The following is a 21,823-nucleotide window of genomic DNA, read 5'->3' as shown; positions in this document are numbered from 1 at the left end:
AGTATTCCCTTTTTTGGAAAAGAGTGAATATAAATATGCTTATAAACACGTACATATGTGTTTATAAATGGGATCATTCTATAACTTGCTCCTTTCTCTTAATATATACTCCTTCATTATTAATGAAACTAAAAGAGGAAATGATTGACTGTAATGACAAGTCCCTATATCCCGTTGGAATGTAAACTTGAGACTTACCTGGCTATGGAAAATAGTACTTTCCTCACTAAACCAGATCCAAATACACAACCCCCAGTTCAACAGTTCCACTTAAGTGCTAGTAGACATGTCAGATTTAAAATGTTCCAAACTGAACTACTGATCTTCCCAAAGCACTTTTATCTATAATTTTTCTCATTTAAGTGGTGGAAAATCCACCCTTCCATTTTAACTGGGGTCTTTTGAGCCAAAATCCTTATAGTCATCTTCGATTTTATTGTCTTACATTCCATATTCAATCTCCATATTCAAGACATCTTTTTAAATCTGCTTTCAAAATATATCCAGGTTTCATAGACGTGAAAAGAATGCCCTCTAGTGGTACATAAGAACACAAGCCTGCCTGCCTTCTCACTGCTGTACTTGGTCATCTAGGCACCTCTCACCTGCTACTACTCTCCTTACCCTACTTTTTCCCACATTTCCTTTCCATTCTATGTTAGGCAGGAGCATTCTACCACTCCTGGTTTCAATTATGAAAGTTGAGTAATGAGTACAATGTACCGAGCAAGTTTATACACATTTATTTATGAACTTTAAAGCAGCTGGGTATGGTGGCACATGCCTGTAATCCCAGCACTTGGGAGGCTGAGGCAAGAGGATTGCTGCAAGTTCAAGGCCAGCCTTGGCTACATAATGAGTTTAAGGCCAGCCTGAACTACAAAGCAAGACACTGTCTCAAAAAAACCCAAATAAAAATCAAGTTTAAAACAGTCCTTTGTCAGCTGTTCCAGTTATCAGTTCCAGTGCTGATAATAAATTGCCCCAAAACTTACAACTTATCACAACTGGGTTGTCATACTTGTGAATTATGTGGATCAGAAAATCAGGATACAACAGGGATGTCTTGTCTCTGCTTCATGATTTCTAGGGCCTTATCTAAGAGGACTTGAAGTTTGGGGGTGACTCAGCAGCTTAAGGATGGAATCAACTGAAGGCTTACTCATGTGTCTCATAACCCATCCCTGGGCTGGAATGACATAAAGACTACATAGCCTCTCCACATGGTTTGCTTTCCTCATAGCCTGACAAACCCTAGCAGAGTCAGACTCCTAACAGTCTTCAGGCACAGGCTCCAAGTACTTTACATGTGTTCCTTCCTGCAAGGCAAGTGAAAGCTGCATTCTATTTTATGAAACAGCCTTGCGATTCTCATAGTCTCATTTCTATTGGTCAAAACAGTCACAAGCCCTCCCCTATTTAAAGAGGGGAAAGAGACTTCACCAATTGATAAAGGAGTGGCAACGTCACATTGTAGAAGAGCTTGTAGAATTTGGAAATGCCATCTGTCACAGAGGTTATACTTATCCTTTGTTTCATAAATTTAGTCATGGGACTTAGGAATAGTCACCCTAGAGGGTCATTTTCAGAAACTGCTCCTAAAGATATCTTTACAAGAGACTGCTATCTAGTTAGTTTTCAAGACACTTATTTCAAGCCTTCAAAAAAATCTATAATGTGAACAGCTTAGAACCTTCTCAAAATAAAAAAATAAATAAAAACAGGGCTGGACATGTATAGCTCAGTGCTCCCTGAGTTCAATCTCCAATGCTGAAAAAAATAATGTGTTTATTTATGTAGTTCTGTGCAGGTTGCAAATTATTCTAATCCACTCATTAGGAAATGCATGCAGCATAAGCTGTACCTATCAAATATTCAAATCAGTTGAGATACTGAGGGGTCACTATACATGAGACTGGAAGAAGCCTTAAGTCATTTTATGGTAGTGACAGTTAACCTTTTTATTGCCTCTCCAGTGGCACAGCAGTATCCATATGGGCCAGAGGTAGTGGTGTTCCAGCCACTCTGGCCTACCCGAAAGGACAGGTGAATAAGCCACCTTTCTGTGGAGCTAAGCAGGTGTGATTGGACCTTTCCACCAAAAACTAGTCATCCAGAAAATTACTACAACATTGACTTACACTCAGGCATCTAAACTGAAAGCTAGATTTATCTCATCCTGACCGAATTACTTAGACCTCTGGGCTTGTGAGCTTTTGCTGGTTTGGTCAGTGGTCTGATGGTGGTTCAGAGAATTTCTCTATAGCTAGCACATGATGAAAAAACTACCCAGAGATAATGCTGAGATTTCCTCCAGCTACAGCAATATTATATATACTCGAAGATACTAAAGCTATATTTTTAATCCCAAAGTCCCCTTCTATCATTATAAATGCATTAATTTCTCTTTGTGAGTTTGCATTAACTGCGTTTTACACACATGTTTTCTTGCATTTGATATTATTGTTTAGTCTAATTTTTTATTGTTCTAGATTTAGTCCTTAGATTCAAACTTTTAATTCAAGATATATGAAAACAAGAGTGAGATATCACTATTATAATTGTCACTAAACTTTGCATTGAAGTATGATATACACACAGAAAGTATACAAACCATAATTCTGTAGCTCAGTGAATTTTCATGAGCTAAACATATTCATTTAACTGCCACCCAGATCAAGAAATAGAACATTGCCAAAATCCTGGCCCCCAAAGCCCTTTTTTCTGTTCCCTGCTAGTAACTGACCTCCCTCACCCTAGGTAACAATTTTGCCAGTTTTTGAACTTCATATAAATAGAATCCTATAGTGTGTATTCATTTGAGACTGGATTGTTTAGTTCATCATTATAGTTGTGAGATCCATCCATCCTGTTGCATGTAGTAGTTCATTCATTTTCAGTTGTGTCATAATTCATTGTTTGAATATGCCACAATTCATTCTACTCTCAACAGATATTAGGTTTCCAGTTTTAAGTTATTAGACAAAAAAGTGATATGAATATTTTTATTCATCTTTTAGGAGGTGTGTGTGTATGTGTACATTTTTGTTAAGTATGTACCGAGAAGTAGATTTGCTAGGTTATAAGGTCTGTCCATACCCTGTAATAGTGATGGCAAACCATTTAGAGCTTTCAGTGATAACCTGCTGCAGCACGCATGCTGTAGGTTCTCCACCACTGCCCTATAACTGTAATATCTTGCCAAAGTAACAGATTCATACTTCTACCCGCAATGTATGAGAAATCTGCTTGCTCCACTTCCTTACCAACACTTAGTATTGTCAGTTTTGGATCAGTCTTTTTAAAGTTTAGCCATTCGGGTAGATGATAGCAATTGTGATCTTAATTTCTGTAATAACTCATAAGGTTGAGAGGCTTTTAAACTTTATTTGCCTTCAGGCATGGTGGTATACACTTGTAAACCTGGCAGTGTAGGAGACTGAGGCAGTTCAAGCCCACCTTGGGCAATTTTGTGACACTGAGACCCTGACTCAGAATAAAAAGTAAAAAGGGCTAGAGATGTAGCTTAGGGCAAAGTCCTTGGGTTCAGTCTCCAGGAACTCAAAAAAAAAACAAACCCATTTGTCATACAAATAGCCTTATTTGTGAAATGTCTACTTAAGACTTCTGCCCAGTTTTTAATTGGGCTCTTTCTCCAATTGATTTAAGAGTTTACTGTACATTGTATGTAATTGTAACAGTATCTGTTCCTTGGATTGCCTTTTTACTCTTTTTTTTTTTTTTTTGGTACCAGGGATTGAACTTGGGACCTTGTGCTTGCGCAGCAGGCAGTGAAACTACTGAGCTAAATCCCCAGCCCCTTTTTATTTTAATTTTGTCTTTCGATAATCAGAAGTTCTAGTTTACTTTTTCAGTCTCATCCTTTATGGTTAATAGCATTTGTGTTTTATTTAAAATATCTGCATACCCCGTGGTTATAAATATTTTCTCCCAAAGTTTGGTAAACATTAATTTTTTTGTTTTGGTTTGGTTTGCTATCGGGGATTTAATTCAGGACCTTGCACTTGCAAGGCAAACAGCGGCACCACTGAGCTAAATCCCCGGCCCAGTAAACATATTAATTTAATTCAGAAACTTTTATAGTGTTACCTTGTTCCATATGCAGCTTGAGGCAATTGAGATAAATTGTTAGCTATAAAGTCTTCTTTTTAGAGAAAAGTGTATCTTGAAAAAAATGGATATTGTATATTTACCTTATAGGCCATGCACCAAAGAAGCACATCGTATTTAATCTCATAGTCTGGACAATTCATATGTGTGTTGTGTCCTTTCAGTTGGGTTCGTTTCACTAGGTAGCAAGCCTTTGACAGCATTTTTTTTTTTCTGGTACCGGACATCAAACTCAAGACCTTGCACTTGTGAAGCACGAGCAGTGCAACTGAGCTAAATCCCCAGCCCCGACAGTATATTAATGGAAGCAAAATTTTAGCTTCCATTAATATTTAAAGATTCTGCATTGTCTTCAAATGTTTGTTACCTTTAGCTTAAAAAATCCATATGGTAGAAAAATTAATGTATAAATATGTATAGTTATTAACTTTATTCAAGATATATTATTTGGAATCATAGACTTTTTAAAGAATTTTTAGAAAGAAATACCTACTCTCTATAGGGTAGACTATGCCTATATATATATTTACATGTATTGGTATGAATATGTTTATGAACCCTTCTACATAAATAATGACTTTAGGGTAAAGAAACCAGCTACAGGGCCAGGGATTTAGCTCAGTGGTGCCGCTGCCTGCCTCACAAACCCAAGGTCCTGAGTTCAATCCCCGGTACCAAAAAAAAAAGAAACCAGCTACAGAAATCTTCCAGAAAAATTATTTTCATTATTTTATAATGATGTGTGTGTCTTGTTTCTTCCTCTTTATTTAGATAATCCACCCTGTTGTTTATAATTACCAGGAAATAATAATGCAGACATCCTCCTTGGTTATATATTGTGGTATTTAAACCATCAATTGTAGAATAAGTTGTTGGCACAAAAAACTTTTATTTCTTCTCTTGCTTTGTTTCCTTGCCTTGGGCTCTTGGGTGTCAAAAGAGGGTAAGAGGAAGTATAGATTTACTAAGGCCTGCTGAAGCAGTTGATGCAAAGGAATCTTTCATCCCATTATGTTACCTTGGCTCATACCTATGGTTGATATCATTTATGGTTGGGAAATGCCTTGAGTTTGTACAACTCCGTATCCTGTTGGCTTTAACTTAGCTGCTTTGTGAAAATAGTAAGAAATACAGTACTCAAGCCAAGGATGTAGCTCAGCAGCGCCATGCTTGCCTGGCAAGCACTAGGTCCTGAGTTCGATTCCCAGTACCAAAAAAAAAAGTTACAGTACTCAGTGATAATTATCACACATCTGTTTTTTAGTGTTCACTATACCAAAAACTATTTCGTATATTATCAATAGTCATAAGTTTGGTGTTATTTTATCAATATTTATTATTGTTATCTCTCTACATTTTTGTATTTTTTTTCAGCACTGGGGATTAAATCCAGGGCCTTCACACTGAACTACATCTACCCAGTTCTTTTTATTTTTTATTTTGAGGCAGGGTCTTGCTACATTGCTAAATTGCTTGGGCTGAGCTGTAATTTTTCTATCCTTCTGCCTCAGTTTCCCACAGTGCTGAGATTACAAGCATGTGCCACCATACCCAGGTATCCCCCTACCTTTTATCTAAAAAAACCCTGAACCTTATAACTACCTAGGATCACCATACAAGTGTGTGGCAAAAAAAGAACAGGCTTATGTGAGACTAAAAGTATGCACTCTGTTCCCGCAATCTAGTATTGTCTCCATGGCAGAAAATCATGAATTTTGCCAAAATATATCTTTGGTATGGGATCTGGCTGTGCCTTTGTGCAGGTATCACTTTCTCCTAGGTTTCCCCTTCCAAATACACTTGGAGACCTCTGAGCCAAGAGCACACAATACTTTAGCAACAGGTCCCGGGATCCATGAGGGTGAATGAAACATATTGTTTGCAGTCAGTGAGCTCACAGCAGGTAACAAAACTGAATTTGCAGAACCATTTGCTTTCTAGAAGGGGATCTGCCATACCTCTAAAAAAGCAAAGCAAAGCATGTAGGGTAGAGAGAGAACATCTAGCTCTACCATATGACTTGAGTGCTGTTGGACCCCTCCAGTCAGTGCTTGGACCCTGCCATTTGTTAATCATTATCAATGTCTTCTCTTGCTTTTCTAGGATTATAGCCGAAAAGGAAAAGGAAATTCTCTTTGTTCGACCCCGGAAATACATCCGTTGCTCCAGTCCAGAGACCATAGAGCCTGGCTACATTAACATCCAGGAGCTGGCAGCATCCACATGCCGCTATGACCTAGATGACATGGACATCTTCTGGCTTCAGGAGTTTAATGAAGACCTCACAGAAATGGGTAAGGTGTTTTCTCGCGAGTGGGTTGTGCTTTGACGCAACTCACAATTTTTTTAAGTTGTTAAGACCTTTAAAACTTGCTTTTTTCATCTTGTTGTCTTTTCTTTTCTGGCCTTTTTTCATTTATTTTTCTCTTAGGTCTTATCTTAATGAGATATTTCTTCAAATGCATAAATATATTGAAATAGAGCAATAACATTTAAATCTTATCTTTTCTTTCCTCATTCAAGGTTAGTAGCACAGATCAGGGATGGCATGTAGGTTTTCTCAGGTTGCTTCTCAGTTCTGATTCTAAAAACTGTTCCTGGCTCAGCCCCCAAAATCACTCTGATCAGTGAGCAGGGCCAGGGATATAGGCGTATCTGTCAGGAGGTTGAAGAGAAGCTCCAGCTTCAGCATTGGGAAGCATCAGTGCAACTGATGGGTTGCTGTGACCAGTGCCCCTTTGCCCCTTAATGCAAGATTTGTAATTTTGCTGCCTGGAAGGAAAAATGGCAGACCCAGAGAAAATCATTTCCAGAGCAGTTCTTAGCTACCAGTGAGTTCTAAAATTGTCATATAATTTTCAGAAAATAAAATGAAACAAAAAAAGGCAACAAAGAACTTGGAAGTAAGCGTAATAATTTTAAAGTAAATGTTACCAGCAGTGCTGGGAAATGCTAAGCTCAAAGGAAACTCACTTTATACTTACATACAGATCTTGTTCATTTGTTTTCAGTCTAAGTAGCGTTTTGGTCAAATTTTCCTATGGAACCGTGGGTAATTTTTAAGTCTCCATAGGAGATACACTTGATTTCACTTTTGTTTGAATTTGTTCATTGTCAGTATAAGGATAGATGATTTTCCTTCCCCCCACCCTTTTTTTCTTTCTTTTGAGGCTGGTGTCTGCACATGAAAAAAATAAAATTATATGAAATCCAGGTTGGCATGGCAATAGTAGTTATCCTGCCAGTGACCAATCCTTATTCCTTGCTTTTTTTTTTTGCGGTACAGGGGATCGAACTCAGGACCTTGTGCTTGCGAGGCAGGCGGTGGCACCACTGAGCTAAATCCCCGACCCGCTTGTTCCTTGCTTTTTAATACTTTTTGTGTTATGTCTTCCTCAGTCCTCAAAGGGGAGAGAGGGTGTCAGTTTAAGGTTGGAGCCCCAAAGATTAGGGAATAAAAGACTGACAGAAATAAAAAATCATAGTATGGGGACATATTCAAATGGACTGATGCTCCAGTGTGCAGTTGTGCATATGAAGCATAATATCATCTGTAAATATTATAATCATCACAACATTGCCTTTGGCATGAAACCACATTACAGGTATAATAAAGTCCCTTTGATATTTGCAATTAATTCCCATTGGAATTAATTATTTCCTTTTCAAACAGACTTTTTATTTTGGAATAGTTTGATTTACAGAAAAGTTGCACATTCAGAACAGAGCGCACATATGCACCTTACCTGGTATCAGTTCCCCTAATAATAATATCTTACTTGGCCATAATATGTTTGTCAAAAATAAGAAACTGGGCCAGGGATTTAGCTCAGTGGTTTCGCTGCCTGCTGTGCAAGCGCAAGGATGTGAGTTCAATCCCTGGTACCAAAAATAAATAAATAAATAAGAAACTAACACAGTTAAAGAAACTCTAGACTTTTTTCGAATTTCACAGTTATTTCCACTAGTGACCTTTTTTGATCTAGGATACCACATTGCATTGGAAGATGGTTTGTCTTGTGTTTTGTTTTGTTTTTTGTACTGGCAGTCAAACTCAGGACCTTGCACTTGCGAGGCAGGTGCAGCACCACTGAGCTAAATCCTTGGCCCTGGAAAAGTTTTTAAAAGATATTTACCTTATCTCGGATTTTCGTCAGGGTAAATAATATTGTAGTTACACTTCTAAAAGCTTAAAATAATTAAACATTTTTTGATTCTGATTAAGGAAAGTTGACCACTTATAACATACTAGGCACCATACTTATCCTTACTAAAAATCAGTGAATTTAGTATTATTATTTTTATTTTATAGTTTAGAACACTAAGGTCTAACAAGGGTAAATAACTTGTCAAAGTTTACATAGCTAATTTGAAGTGAAGTTGGAACTTGAATCCATGTTCTCTTATAGCCAGACATTATGTTATATATATGTCTATCTTTGGCTTGAAAAATGAAACATAAAGCCTGAATAGTGTTTGTTTTCATAAGTAGCTACATTACAATGGTTATGCAGAATTCCAAAGTTCTTTAGGACATCTTACATTAAAAATGAAGTGGTGTATGTGGATAAATTTGTTTTGAATCATTTTGAAAATTATTTCTGGATAACTATTAGAATAAATATATCCATCCTCTCACAAAAGCACTAGTCCTCCTAAGAAAAACGTTCAGTTGTTACCATCATCTGCCGTATGGATCTTTTGGTTAAGTGAAGTGTGGAAAGATAGGAGAAAATAAAAGTATAGAAGGAAAAAGGAATCAAGAATCAAAAAGGTAGCCGAGCATGGTGGCACATGCCTGTAATCCCAGCACTTTGGGAGACTGAGGCAGGAGGATCCAAAGTTCAAGCCCAGCCTGGGCAATTTAGTAACTTCGCCAGGACCCTGTCTCAAAAAAAAAAGAAGGTAATTTCAGAATTGCCTTGTTAGACCTTTGTGAATGCTAATAGGTTTATAATTGTTTGCCATTGAAAATAGCTTTGAATTTTTTAAAGTAAGATTTTAAAACCAGTCTTTCATTTATATAATCATGTGTGCATAGTACCTAGAACTTTCTTTTACGGCTTAACACTTTTTTGTATGAAAATTTCCTTGTATAACCATTAATGAATTATTTATGTCTAAATAGTTATTTAGTAATAGTACAAATCAGTGTTCAAAATTATGAAGTTTGATTAAAGTTCTCCTACGCTGGGAATAAGAGAAAATCAAGAGAGATCTAGGAGATAGGCAACAATTTAGACAGAAAATGGAGGAGCCAGGGGTTTAGCTCAGTGGTTCCGCTGCCTGTCTCACAAGCGCAAGGTCTCAAGTTCAATCCCTGGTACAAAAAAAAAAAAAAAGACAATGTGCAGAAAATGGAAAGCAGGGCCGGGGATTTAGCTCAGTGTCACCGCACCTGCCTTGCAAGTGCAAGGTCCTGAGTTTGATCCCCGTACCAAAAAAAAAAAAAAAAAAGGAAAGGATCAGTAATCTTCTAAGGAATGTGGTGAAATATAGTCTCTTTTTTTTTTTTTGTATATTCTCTTCTTTCATATGTCAAACATTAATATATTATTATAGGTGAATGTTAGGGTAGCTCTAGTACAAGATTGTTTGAAATCTTGTTGTTTTGGAGCAGAGACAATATGATTTTATCCTTTAGAATTCCACCCATGCCTGCACTGGATTCACAGTAGGTGATTTTGGAATGACAGCTGCTTACTGATGGGTTGATTGATTGTTTGTATTTCTGTGCAGGTCATGGGCCAGTTGATGAGACCCTTATGGAAAAAACAATAGAAGTCCTGGAACGTCATTGCTATGAAAATATGAACCATGCTATTGAGACAGAGGAAGGGCTAGGTATAGAGTATGATGAAGATGTGATCTGTGATGTGTGCCAGTCTCCAGACAGTGAAGAAGGGAATGATATGGTATTCTGTGATAAGTGTAACGTCTGTGTGCATCAGGTTAGTGAGAGTGGAGACTGCTACGTCTCCATGGTCAGTTTTCTTGAAGTTGAGTGATAATCTGCAATACCTGTATGAGGGTATCACCTTGTATTTAAAGGTAAAAATTAAAATTTGGCTGGATGTTCTTCAGTATTTCCTGTAGAAACAATACTCATGGTCCTCAAATTGTCTTACCTACTAACGTCACCCCAAGGGGTTAAATCCAGGTCTTTATTATGTCGCTTCATGCCTACACCATTGGGAGTGCCTTGTTCAGTTCCCCTCTGGAGGTCCCCATGCTGCCTGCCTGGGAGTCTCTCCTCTGCCTTAGAATCCCTATGAGATCATCAGGTGACACTCACAGACAGATAGAAGGCCAGACTCTTTATCTTGGTACTCAGAGCCCCCCATCCCCAAATGTATCACTCCCAGGAAACTTAAGTCTACCCCACTTTTAGAGATCACAGAATTTTAGGGCTTACAATGACTGCCTACCTCCTTAGTTTTACACACGATACAGGAGAGGTTAAGTAACTTTACTCAAGCTAGATATTTGTCATTCCATATAGCATCCTGACCTTCAATTATGATGATGATTCTGCCATGCATGATGGCACACACCTGTAATCCCAGCACTCAGGAGGCTGAGTCAGGAGGATCTCCTTGAGTTTGAGGCCAGCCTGGGTTATATAATGAGTTCAAGGCCAGCCTGAACTACATCGTGAGACCCTGACTTGAACAAATCATGATGCTGATTGTATTCACACTCCTTTCAACTCTTTCCTTCCCCCTCCCATAAGCCCTATGCTCCAGCAAAATAAAGTTGCTTGAGGTGCAGTGATCAATATGGCTGATACTGCCCTGTCTCTGTATTTCAGCCATCACCCAATTTTACTGCCCTGTCTGCATAGTTTCACCATTTCCCAATTTCAAAATGTCTTCTCCCACCTCCAGCTACCAAAAATCTACATACTGCTGGGAATTTAGCTCAGTGGTTCTGCTGCCTGCGTTGCAAGCACAAGGACCCAAGTTCGATCCCCGGTACCAAAAAAAAAATCTACATACCTTTCAAGTTCTAATTCAAATACTTTCTTGATCTCTCCTACCCTTATCCTACAAGGAGTGATCAAAGTATATGGTGAGTGTTTAAATTTTTTAAAATGTGTTACAGTAAAAGATATATTGCTATTAATCCCCCTCACTTTAGACACACGTACCATTCTTGCCACTTTCTGAAACAGTTCTGGAAGTCTTTTTTCATTAGTGTCTTCAGAAGGCATGATCAAAAATACAATGAATGCTTCTCCCAAGCACCGTAAGATGAAAAGGCAGGATTGTAAAAACATTACAGTGTCCTCATCCACCTTAGTTATCAGCTCTGACACAGTTCAACTTCTGGCTTGTCCTCAAAGTCAAAACGATCATAAAAGGTAAACATTTTCAGTCAATTTAAGACATCACGACAGCCACAACAGTGCAACGAAGAACATGAAAGAAGACTTCCAAACTGCTTCAAAGAGTGGCAAGAAAATAGGGTAAATGTGTTCAATGGGGAAGTACTTTGAGAGGGATTATAATGATGTCTTTTATTGTAATAAATTTTTTTTTTTTGGTACTGGGATTGAACTCGGGTCCTTGTGCTTGCAAGGCAAGTGGCAGAACCACTGAGCTAAATCCCCTGCCCTGTAATAAAATTTTTAATGTAACATTCCCCGTATTTTTCACTCTTCTGAACCTGTTGTATTTCATTCATATCATTAATTTATCCAGCAAAGACTGTAGCTACTCAGCATCATTCATGAGCCAGAACTATACTGCATGCTGAGAACACAGTCAGTGATGAAGAGGTAGATATGCATCTGGCCCCAGGAAAAGCATAGTCTTGTGTAAAGACTATAAGGAAAGTGCCAATTTAGCCAAGTGCTTTTATAGATATAAATTAATGCTTCTACATAATTGCATAGGAGGGGCAGGGTCAAAAATGACTCCAGGAAATGGCATCCAAGCTAAATCTTTTTTGGGGGGAGGGGTACCAGGAATGGAACTCAGGACCTTGCGCCTGCAAGGCAGGCAGCTGCACCACTGAGCTAAATCCCCAGCCCCCAAGCTAAATCTTTTTTTTTTTTTGGTACCAGGGGTCGAACTCAGGACCCTGTGCTTGCAAGGCAGGTGGCAGAAACACTGAGCCAAACCCCCGGCCCAAAAATCCAAGACTTTTTTTTTTTTTTTTCAATACCAGGGATTGAACTCAGGACGTTGCGCTTGCAAGGCAGGTGCAGTGCCACTGAGCTAAATCTCCGGCCTCCCCAAGCTAAATCTTAATAGCTAAAAGGAGATGTCAAATAAACCAGCAAGCTATCTTCAGGAGAAGGGAGAATATGTTCATAGGGGTAGGGAGAGTGGACAAAGTATGTTGGAGGCAGCTCCAAGTACTTCAGAAATGTGGAGTAGAGGGCTAGAAAAGGAAACCCTAAAGACTCAGGGTAGAGAAGGGCACAAAAAACATGTGTGAAGGACTCTCTGATAAACTAAAACTTCTGGTTTATCTTGTCAATCCTGAAAGATACCATATGATTTGTATTTTAGAAAGATCATTCTGGCTAAAATAGAGGCAATAGAGAGCAGCCAGGGCTTAAGACTCTTACTTCTGTAGGCCACCTAACTAACCTTCTGGATGTAGAAGATACTGAAAATTCTCTGTGACCAATTTAGTCTTTTTTTGTTTACTTGTATCCTTTAAAATAGGGAATTTTGAAAATTTATCTTCTTTCCACCAGTTATTGCCATGTGTATCTCACTTTCTGTGAGAACAGAAAAATTTTCCCATTTAGCTATGAACATAAGCATCTGATGATACAGATCCACAGTTCCTTCTCTGCAATTCCAAAATTCTGAAGCTCTGCAAACTACATTGTGTGTGTGTGTGTGTAGGAGTGGAGTACTCGAGCTCAAACTTGAGGGCACTATACAATTTAGCTACATCCACAGCCCTTTTTTATTTTTTGAGGCAGAGTTTCACTAAGTTGCCCAGTCGGGCCTTGAATTCACAGCCCTACTGCCCTAGTGCTGGGATTACAGACAGGCATGAACCATTAGGGCTGGGGATTTAGTTCAGTGGTTCCAGTGCCTGTCTCTGAAGCTCAAGGACCCGAGTTCAATCCCCGCTACCAAAAGAAAAAAAATTAACCATCATGCCTGGCAAAACTGCCCTTCTTATTCCGTGCCAGAACTGATTTAGGGATGATACTAAATTTTACCCAATATGAGGTCATTTATAGTCTTTATCAGTTTTGTGTAAATACTCATATATTTTGTGAGAGAATTATTAATGCATCCAATTACATGGACCCACTAGGGGTTAGGTAGTACACCATGTATGTAATGTATTACTTTCCTAAGATCTGAACAATTGTGAATTTTCTGTTTATCACTATAGGGGTGTCAGATAAATGATTGTGAATCTGCAGTAAGCTTAAATGGAATAGGACAAAGGGTCGTATTTTCTATATTTGTCCTTTACATTTGGGACAAAATATTAAGGGAGGGGCTGAGGATTTAGCTCAGTGGCACTGCGCCTGCCTCACAGGTGCAAGGTCCTGAGTTCGATCCCCAGTACCGAAAAAGAAAAATCGAGGGATTATTTTTAGGTTCTTTGGCTAGTAAAATTAAATGTAGCATAATAATTCTCCCTATGGGTATATCATTTCTTTTGAAAACATATCCAGTAATGACTGTAAATAATGCCATTTTCTCACATAGAGATGGCAATAACAATTGGCTAGACTTTGCAGAATCTAAAGTTCTGTGTATTAAAGCTGGAAATTAGTGCCATATGAAGTTTCATGAGTCTTCCAAAGTGAGTACATTCAATTGCATCCTAAAGAGTTTAGGTTAGACCTCCCTCTGTTGGCTGAAAAATGACTTAAAATGATTTGGAAGATTTGGTTTACTCCTTAACAGAATGTGGACATATTGACAATGAATTTATTAAACATAAACTTTTTTCTCCATATAATGTTCAGTGTTTGTTCCTCAGTAACAAAAATATGCTCATGGTCAGTACTTTAGAAGAAAAGTTTATCAGTAAACTTTAGATTTTAACATTTAACTTAATTTTTTTTCTTTTCAAAACAAGAAAGACCATTCTAAGTCCTTTTATGTGTACCCATTTCCTCCTTCTTAGCCAAAATATTAAATATTCAGATTAAGGTTGGAGTTAATTTGCCTAAATATACATAGTCATAGTTTTTATATGTCATGAATATAATACTTGATACTGAGTTTATTAGCCCTAGTTCCTGTGTGCTATTTTCCCAAGAGAATCCACAATCTTCACCATGTTGTGCTCCATATGATATGAAATTCAAGCTTTTATGATTTTATGCCCATGAATAAGTCTACAAAGGGCTTGGGAAATGATTTTCTGCCCAATAAAATCACCAGAAAATAAAGGGCATTCCTAGAAGAGGGTACTGGCTTCTCTTCTACCAGTTAGAAAATGGCTCTATTTTCAGGAGAAAGCTTGCTGGCAAACATTCTTGGCCTCAGACAAAGGAATCCTTCAAAAGTTAGGACCCTTATAAGATGATGCCCTGCTGTCATGAAAGCAGCCTAGTTGGAGTCCAGCATGGGTTCCTGAACTAAATTAACTTGTTCTACCAAACTATGTACTACAGCTCAGCCTCGAGGGCATTCCAGGTAAATTGATGAAAGCTCCACCCTCAGTGACCTTAAAATCTCACTGAGCCACATGGCACCAGAAGTGGAGAAAAAGAGTACATGGTACTGACTGTAAACTTGGAATGGAGGACGGAAGTCAGGTAATGGGGCAGACAAAGGGGCTGGTGTTCTTGGAGGGCCCTGGAGTCTGAACCAGGTGTGGAAGAATGAGAAAGGTCTTGACTGCAAAGAGGAGTTGACCTTGTGGCACAGGGAAACTACCTAGTCAGTGATGGGGAACCTGTTAGAGCTTTCAGTGATAACAGCCCATTGAGGCACGTGTGCCATAGGTTCACTACCACTGCTCTAGACAGACACATGGACATGAGACTAAGAATGGCTGGTTATGGAGAAAAGAGGCTTGCCTGTCCAAATTAGGAGCCCTGTGTTTGGGTATGGTGTGGTTCGACGTGGGAACAAATAGTGAGGTATGAAGAGCTACAGACTTCATGTCAGGGTTAGCAAACTTTTTCTTTAAAGGGCCAGATAGTAAATATTTCAGACTTTGCCAACCACATGCTATCTCTATTACATATTTTTCTTCTTACAATCTTTCAAAAATGTGAAAACCATTCTGAGCTTGTTATCTTTACAAAACAGGCCTTAGGCAGTAGCAAAGACCTGAGAGGGGGCCAGGTGACAACAAGAGAAGTCCCTGGAGGGTTTTGCTGCTGTACGGTGGTATGAAATCTTTGTTTTAGTGAGAAGGGTCTAGTAGTTAAGTGGAGGAGGGGTTAAGGTGTGAAGAGGGAGGAAGAGAATTTAGAAATAGATCAAACCAGGCATGATTAGAATTTGAATGGTGTACAGTCATGGGAGTGGGAATGGAGAAGGTGGTCGGAATTTCTGGGCTACTCTAGGAAGGAATGGAAAGCCCTAGGACCAGTGGATAAAGGCAAGTGAGTCTAGGAATTTGGTCTAGAAGATGGGAAGCATAGCAGGATATGGAAAGGAGTGGAAAAAGAGTCGGTTCCAGGGGAAGGAGTAGATATGGTAACAGTAACAACTTAATCTGACCTGAAGGTAAAACTCCTGAGGCCTGCAAAGATTTTGAAGCTGCCATGTTGAATCTGTTAAAACTAGAGGGTATGCCAGGCCATATGAGGAGCTAAGTGTCCTCTAGGCTTAATCTTCAAATAGTGTAGAGCAATAAGGAGAAAAAGATGTGTAAAATTGGAGATAGGGGAAAGGGAGTCCAGAATATTTTCCAAACTAATCTTCCATCTCCCCCGGTTATTCATTTATTTTTTCCAATATTATTCCAAAAAGGATTTGAAGCAGCTTCCAGAACTCATTATGGATTGTGATTAGTGTAATACTCTACTCAATTTTCATTCACAAGTCCCTTTTTCTTCAGCCCAAGAAAATAATTGCTACGATTACTGAGTGGTTTTTATGTACTAGGCACTCTTAGGCTCTGTAAACATTAGCTTATTTGCTACTCAGGAGTTTTACTGTTTTGTTTTGTTTTGTTTTGTTTTGTTTTGTTTTTTAGTGCTTTTTTTGGTGACAATAGTACATGACAAGTAGAAGTTGTTCAATAAGTGTTTGGCTAATTATAATGTGTAAACATTGGAGAAGCTTTAGAAAACAGGCAAAAAAAAAAAAAAAAAAGAAAAATATCTGTAATGCCAACTCTCAGATAATAGCCTGGCCTTTGAAAGTATCTCTTTCCAGTCTTGTACTATAAAAAAACCAGTTTTCATGGACGCATGTGCTGATCTTAGTTCACATGCTGGAAGTTGCTTTTCTGAGTGTTTTAAAATTACAAATACTTGGGCTGGGGATTTAGCTCAGTGGTTTCACCGCCTGCTGCGCAAGCGCAAGGACCCGAGTTCGATGCCCGGTACCAAAAAATAAATAAAAAATAAAATAAAATTACAAATACTAGATATAAACTTGTTTGGCTTTATTTGCCTTTCTTCCAGAACCAGGGGGTGCTTTGTGGCTTTACCAGAACAAGCATTGACCCTGGTGCAAAAATGCTGACCATTCTTCCTTTTCCTTCTCATGCTTCTAGGCCTGCTATGGCATTATAAAGGTCCCAGAAGGCAGCTGGCTATGTCGCTCCTGTGTCCTGGGTATTCATCCACAGTGTCTGTTATGTCCAAAGAAAGGTGGAGCCATGAAGACCAACAGGACAGGGACTAAATGGGCTCACGTCAGCTGTGCACTGTGGATTCCAGAGGTAAGAAATCATCTAAGCCTAAGGCCATTTTCTGTAGGGTGCCCCTATTCCCACAACATTTAGACTGACTCAGACTTACCATGGAGATGCTTCATGGTCTCTGAGGCAACAATACTTCTACTTGAGCTACCTCAGCTCCTTCTTGGATGCAAGTGTACATATAAGCCCACATTGATTAACTTATAGAGGGTACTTCCAGTCATATTTGATAAATTTGTATGAGAGAAGAGGCACAAAAGGCAGCAGATGTGAACAGCGGATTTTTAAGAGATGTCCATCAACAGGTGAATGGATAAAGAAAATGTGTGTGTGTATGTGTGTACACACACACATAATGGAATATTATTCAACAGTAAAGAACAAAATCATGTCATTTGCAGGAAGATAAATGGTACTGAAGACTATCACATTAAGAAAATAAACCAGACTTAGTTAAATATCACCCTGTTTTCTCTTATATGAGCAATGCAAGACAGAGACAGGAAACTAGAAGGTAGACTTTTGGAGGAAAGGAATCAGGGGAGGGAGGAAGTAAGGGGAAGAGGAGAGAGGAGTAATGGGGATGAAAATAATCAAAACATGTTATATGCATGTACCAGTATGCCAAAATGAATCTCTCTATTCTGTATTACTAATATGCACTAATGAAAAATACCTGTAGCCACAACTCAGACCAAGACATGGAATACCTCAGAAATAAACATACAGCACACCAAAAGGATCCATCATACCCACTTTCTACTCCCTATCCCCGAGATTAACCCCCTTTTTATTTATATTACTATAGGTAAGTTTTGCCACCAGGCATGGTAGCTCAGGCCTGTAATCCTCGGGAGGCTGAGGCAAAGGGATCACTGTGAGTTCACGACCAGTCTGGGCTGCATAATGAGTTTGAGGCCAACCTAGACTATGTAGCAAGACCTTGTCTCAAAAAAAAAAGTTTTGCCTGTTTTTAAACTTCATATAAATATAATTCATGGGTATTCTTTTCTATCTGATTAGCACCCCGTGTTGTGGTGTGTATTGGTGGTTCATTCCTATGGATGTAGATGTAGTTCAGTGGTAGTATGCTTGCTTAATATGCATAAGGCCCTCGGTTTGATCTCTAGCACTGTAAAACTAATCCATTCCTTTCTATTGCTTAGTATTATTCCACTGTATGGATGTGCTATAATTTATCCATTCTCCTTTGACAGACATTTGGGTTGTTGTTTTAGGGTTATTACAAATAAAGGGATCAATGGCTCTTTTACCCATTATGACTTTTTGCCCTTTACTTCTTGAAGCTCTTTTCAAGAGAGGTTAGAGTCAACGTTTACTTGAGACCTTTATTCAAAATTTTTTCTCATTATCTAACCTCGTCCTTCAATTGCTGGTATTTCTTGAGGGGCTGTGTACTAACTTAATTTAAAAAGGTCTCCCAGACATTTCTTCTCCTTACCTATTGTAGCTGTCTGCCCCTCCCTCCCTCTGTTTCCTTCCTTCCTTCCTTCCTTCCTTTCTCTTTCTTTCCTTTTCTCTCTTTCTTTCCTTTCTTTGCTTTCTTTCTCGGTTGTTGTGATATCCCACCTATCTAAGCTAGCAAATTTGTTAGGCAGATTAACTGCATGACAACAGAGGCTACAGAATTTAGTTAATGGGAAGCTGATAACACTGCACTGATAATTTAAGTGAAGGGTGATGATGCATACCTGTACTTCTAGCACTCTTAAGAGGCTGAAACAGGAGGATCCCAAGTTTATCTAATCAAACATTTAAACTGGAGTCCTAGATATATAGTTTTGTATTCTTATGGCTATACACATCAGTGTTTTTTAAAATGAGTAGTAGTTTCCTTTTCTAAAAATCTGTCCTATAAACATGTAAAATGATCTCAGCTTTCTGCCCTGAGAGTGACTGGTTTCCAGTAGCAGATCCCTCAGCTAATAGAACAGGCTCTCTTATCTCACAAAACATGACTCTGGAAGAGTTCTTTAAAATTGCAGTAAGCTTTCTGAGCTATCAACATTTTCTATGTTTGGTTTCTAGTTCTTATTTCCAGTACCTTCTGGACTATTCAAGACCTGTTTCCTGATGTGGACAGAATTTATACTAGTTTGACCATCATTATTTGACCCTTCTTCATTGTCCTAAGTTGTTTTCTCTTAGAAAGTCATGAGTAGCTGGATGTGGAGGACACCTGTAATCCTAGCACTCTGAAAGGCTGAGACAAGAAGACTGGAAGTTTGAATCCCACCAGGGTAACCTGGTGACACTCTATCTCAAAACATAAAAAAGAGCTCGGGATGTAGCTCAGTATAAAGATCCCTGGGTTCAATCCCCCTGTACCACAAAAAAAACCCATGAATATATTCCTTTAAAAAGTGAAAACACTTTACCAGCAGTTGCATAACCCCTAATTTTCACATGGAAAAGAATTTTTCCTTTTTTTTTTTTTTTTGGTTTTTTAAAATAGGGTCTCACTATTAGTTCTGGTTGGCCTTGAACTCACTATGTAGCCCAGGCTGGCTTCAAACTCACTGCCTCGGCCTCCCAAGTGCTGAGATTACAGGTGTGTGCCACCACACCCAGATTGCCATCTTTTTTTAAAGCATCCTTTTCATTTCAGCACTCTTTCAAAGACTAATTTGACTTTTAAGTTTACTTTGGCTGAGTCAGAAGGATAAGCTGAGGGTAATTATATCATTTTAAAGACTCTGGTTTAGAAATGTTGTCAGTCTTATCCTTTCTACTTACATACTGCAATCTTTTCATTACATAAATTTGCTACTAATTTCCAACAATATTGTACTTCTTTGTAAACCCATTGTAAAGACTTATCACTGCCTGTCTTTATCCTTAGGTGATTAAATGAAATAAATCACGTGGCACCACTTCTAATGTACAACAGATGCTAGCTTCTGTGAATTTTAATTCCTTTGTAGCTTTCTTTCAATAGATATCTTTGAATCGTTAAGGTAGCCATGCCTACTCTCTTGTCCTCTGTAGGAATCCTTTATATTACTGGAAATGATTGAAGGACTGAGCAGTGGATAGAGACACATTTCATTTATTCTTGGTTCCATATTAACCTTGAAAGATGTGATTTTCCTCATTGTTTTGATGTTTGGAGCTTCACATAACATTATTTATGGTTTGTGAAAGGTAGTTCTGAGATGCCTTGGTGCCTCTGCCTTATGGTGGTGTTTTACTTGTAGGTCAGCATTGCTTATCCTGAGAGGATGGAACCAATCACAAAGCTCTCGCACATCCCACCTAGCCGGTGGGCCTTAGTTTGCACCCTGTGCAAGTTGAAGACGGGGGCTTGTATTCAGGTAAGTCCTCATGAGAAATTGTGGAGTGAGCTAAAACAACATTGGCTAGACTTACCCTCTGTAATGTCCTGTTAACCAAAAAGTCATTCAAAATGCTGCCCACTCATGCCTCAGACTCTAACATTTTACAAGCCATTTCTAGAAATCCCATTTTTGAATGTTGCCTCTGGACTGTTCAGCTTATTGTTTTCAATATTCATGACAGTTTATGTGGATCGTGGTGGTATGTGCCAGTAGTCTCAGCTACTCAGGAGGCTGAGACAGAAGGATCAGTTGAGCCCAGGAGTTCAAGGCCAGCCTGGGCAACAAAGTTAGCTCTGTCTCACAAAATGTTCATAGTGATAGTTAATCTCCATCCCTTGTTGTCAGAGATGATAAATTAACCTACCTCTGAAGCCAGATGATACCACCCTGAGTAGAAATAAGCTATAATTTTAAATCAAGCAGCCATGTTATTATGTGGCTCACCCACTAACTGTAAATGGATTCGAAATACAGGACAATTTGATGGATAGCCCTGTTGCTGGGCTCTTGCTGGTTTAATAATTCTCATAGGGAAAATACATTTGAATGGATAAGTTCTAGGAGCTAGTTTTGAAACTCATTCTTACAGGTGCATTTCTTGTGTATAGTAGTGCAAGTAAAGTTTTTCTGGGACACTTAGGGCACCGGAATTCAGCTGCTTAAAGTAGTAGTAGTAGTAGCTGGTATGGCACCCAGTAGTAACAGCTGGAAGGGAAAATGTAGGTAAGACTGGGAAAGGCCAGTTACTTCCAGCAAAGGCACAAAAGTCAACTCTTCATAATCTCACTTTCCATAATTTCCTATCACTTTTGTTTGTGTGTGGTACTGGGGATTGAACCCAGGGCCTTCACACTGAGCTACATCCAAGCCCTTTTTTATTTTGAGACATGGTCTTGCTAAGTCACTTAAGTTGGACAGGCTAAGCTTGAACTTGTCATCTACCTGCCTCAGCCTCCAAGAGTGCTGGGATTATAGGCATGTGCCACCACACTCCACTTCATTTCACTTTCTTTTTTTTTTCCATTTAGTTTATTGGTACATTTTAGGTATACAATACAGTTACATTCATCATTGGGATCTTGTACCTTTACATGATGTATCTTGGTTCTTATTTTTTCCCCATTCCCCTGCCCTCCGTTCACCCCCTCCACCCTTCCTATTTACAAAGACTTTCCATGTTCATTTCACTTTCTATTCCAAACTTTATGTAATGTGGCACCTCTGCTGACAAGATGGAAGAAAGGACTGACCCATCTACTCCCCAGACGTCTTGCATATTAGCTACAGGCTAGTTGAAATTCGATTTGGCTGCTGACCTTCACAGAAAAGGAGCCATATAATGTCATAGCATAGGCCATGGCTCTAGGTGTTTTGTGAGGTTTTGGCATGACATGTTTCATGTCCATCATCTGACAAAATCATATACTTCCCTTGATTTTTATAAACCTTTTTTTGACTTATTTATCTTAACTATAGCACTTTAACCATTATAAAGGAAAACTTCCCCTGGGGTC

General features: G+C 38.7%; 1 protein-coding gene across 35 annotated transcripts in view; it reads left to right on the top strand.

Annotated features, from left to right (window-relative positions):
• Jade3 (jade family PHD finger 3) overlaps positions 1-21,823 on the top strand; it is a 150,633-nt gene that overhangs the window by 110,563 nt on the left and 18,247 nt on the right. For 34 of the 35 annotated variants that reach the window (XM_087189959.1, XM_087189952.1, XM_087189947.1 and 31 more), the window contains 4 exons: positions 6,235-6,425; positions 9,871-10,082; positions 16,804-16,971; positions 20,169-20,285. In XM_087189959.1, the coding sequence (XP_087046085.1) occupies positions 6,377-6,425; positions 9,871-10,082; positions 16,804-16,971; positions 20,169-20,285 (546 nt within the window). In that variant the 5' untranslated portion in view covers positions 6,235-6,376. The remainder of the gene's footprint in view (positions 1-6,234; positions 6,426-9,870; positions 10,083-16,803; positions 16,972-20,168; positions 20,286-21,823) is intronic. The other variant, XM_021249606.2, reaches the window with a different exon arrangement.

Source organism: Heterocephalus glaber, unplaced genomic scaffold (assembly GCF_053883595.1).
Source record: "Heterocephalus glaber isolate CG9 unplaced genomic scaffold, H.glaber_assembly_v1.0 deba00001547, whole genome shotgun sequence".
Classification (NCBI taxonomy): domain Eukaryota; kingdom Metazoa; phylum Chordata; class Mammalia; order Rodentia; family Bathyergidae; genus Heterocephalus; species Heterocephalus glaber.
This window is presented reverse-complemented; position numbering and strand designations above follow the sequence as displayed.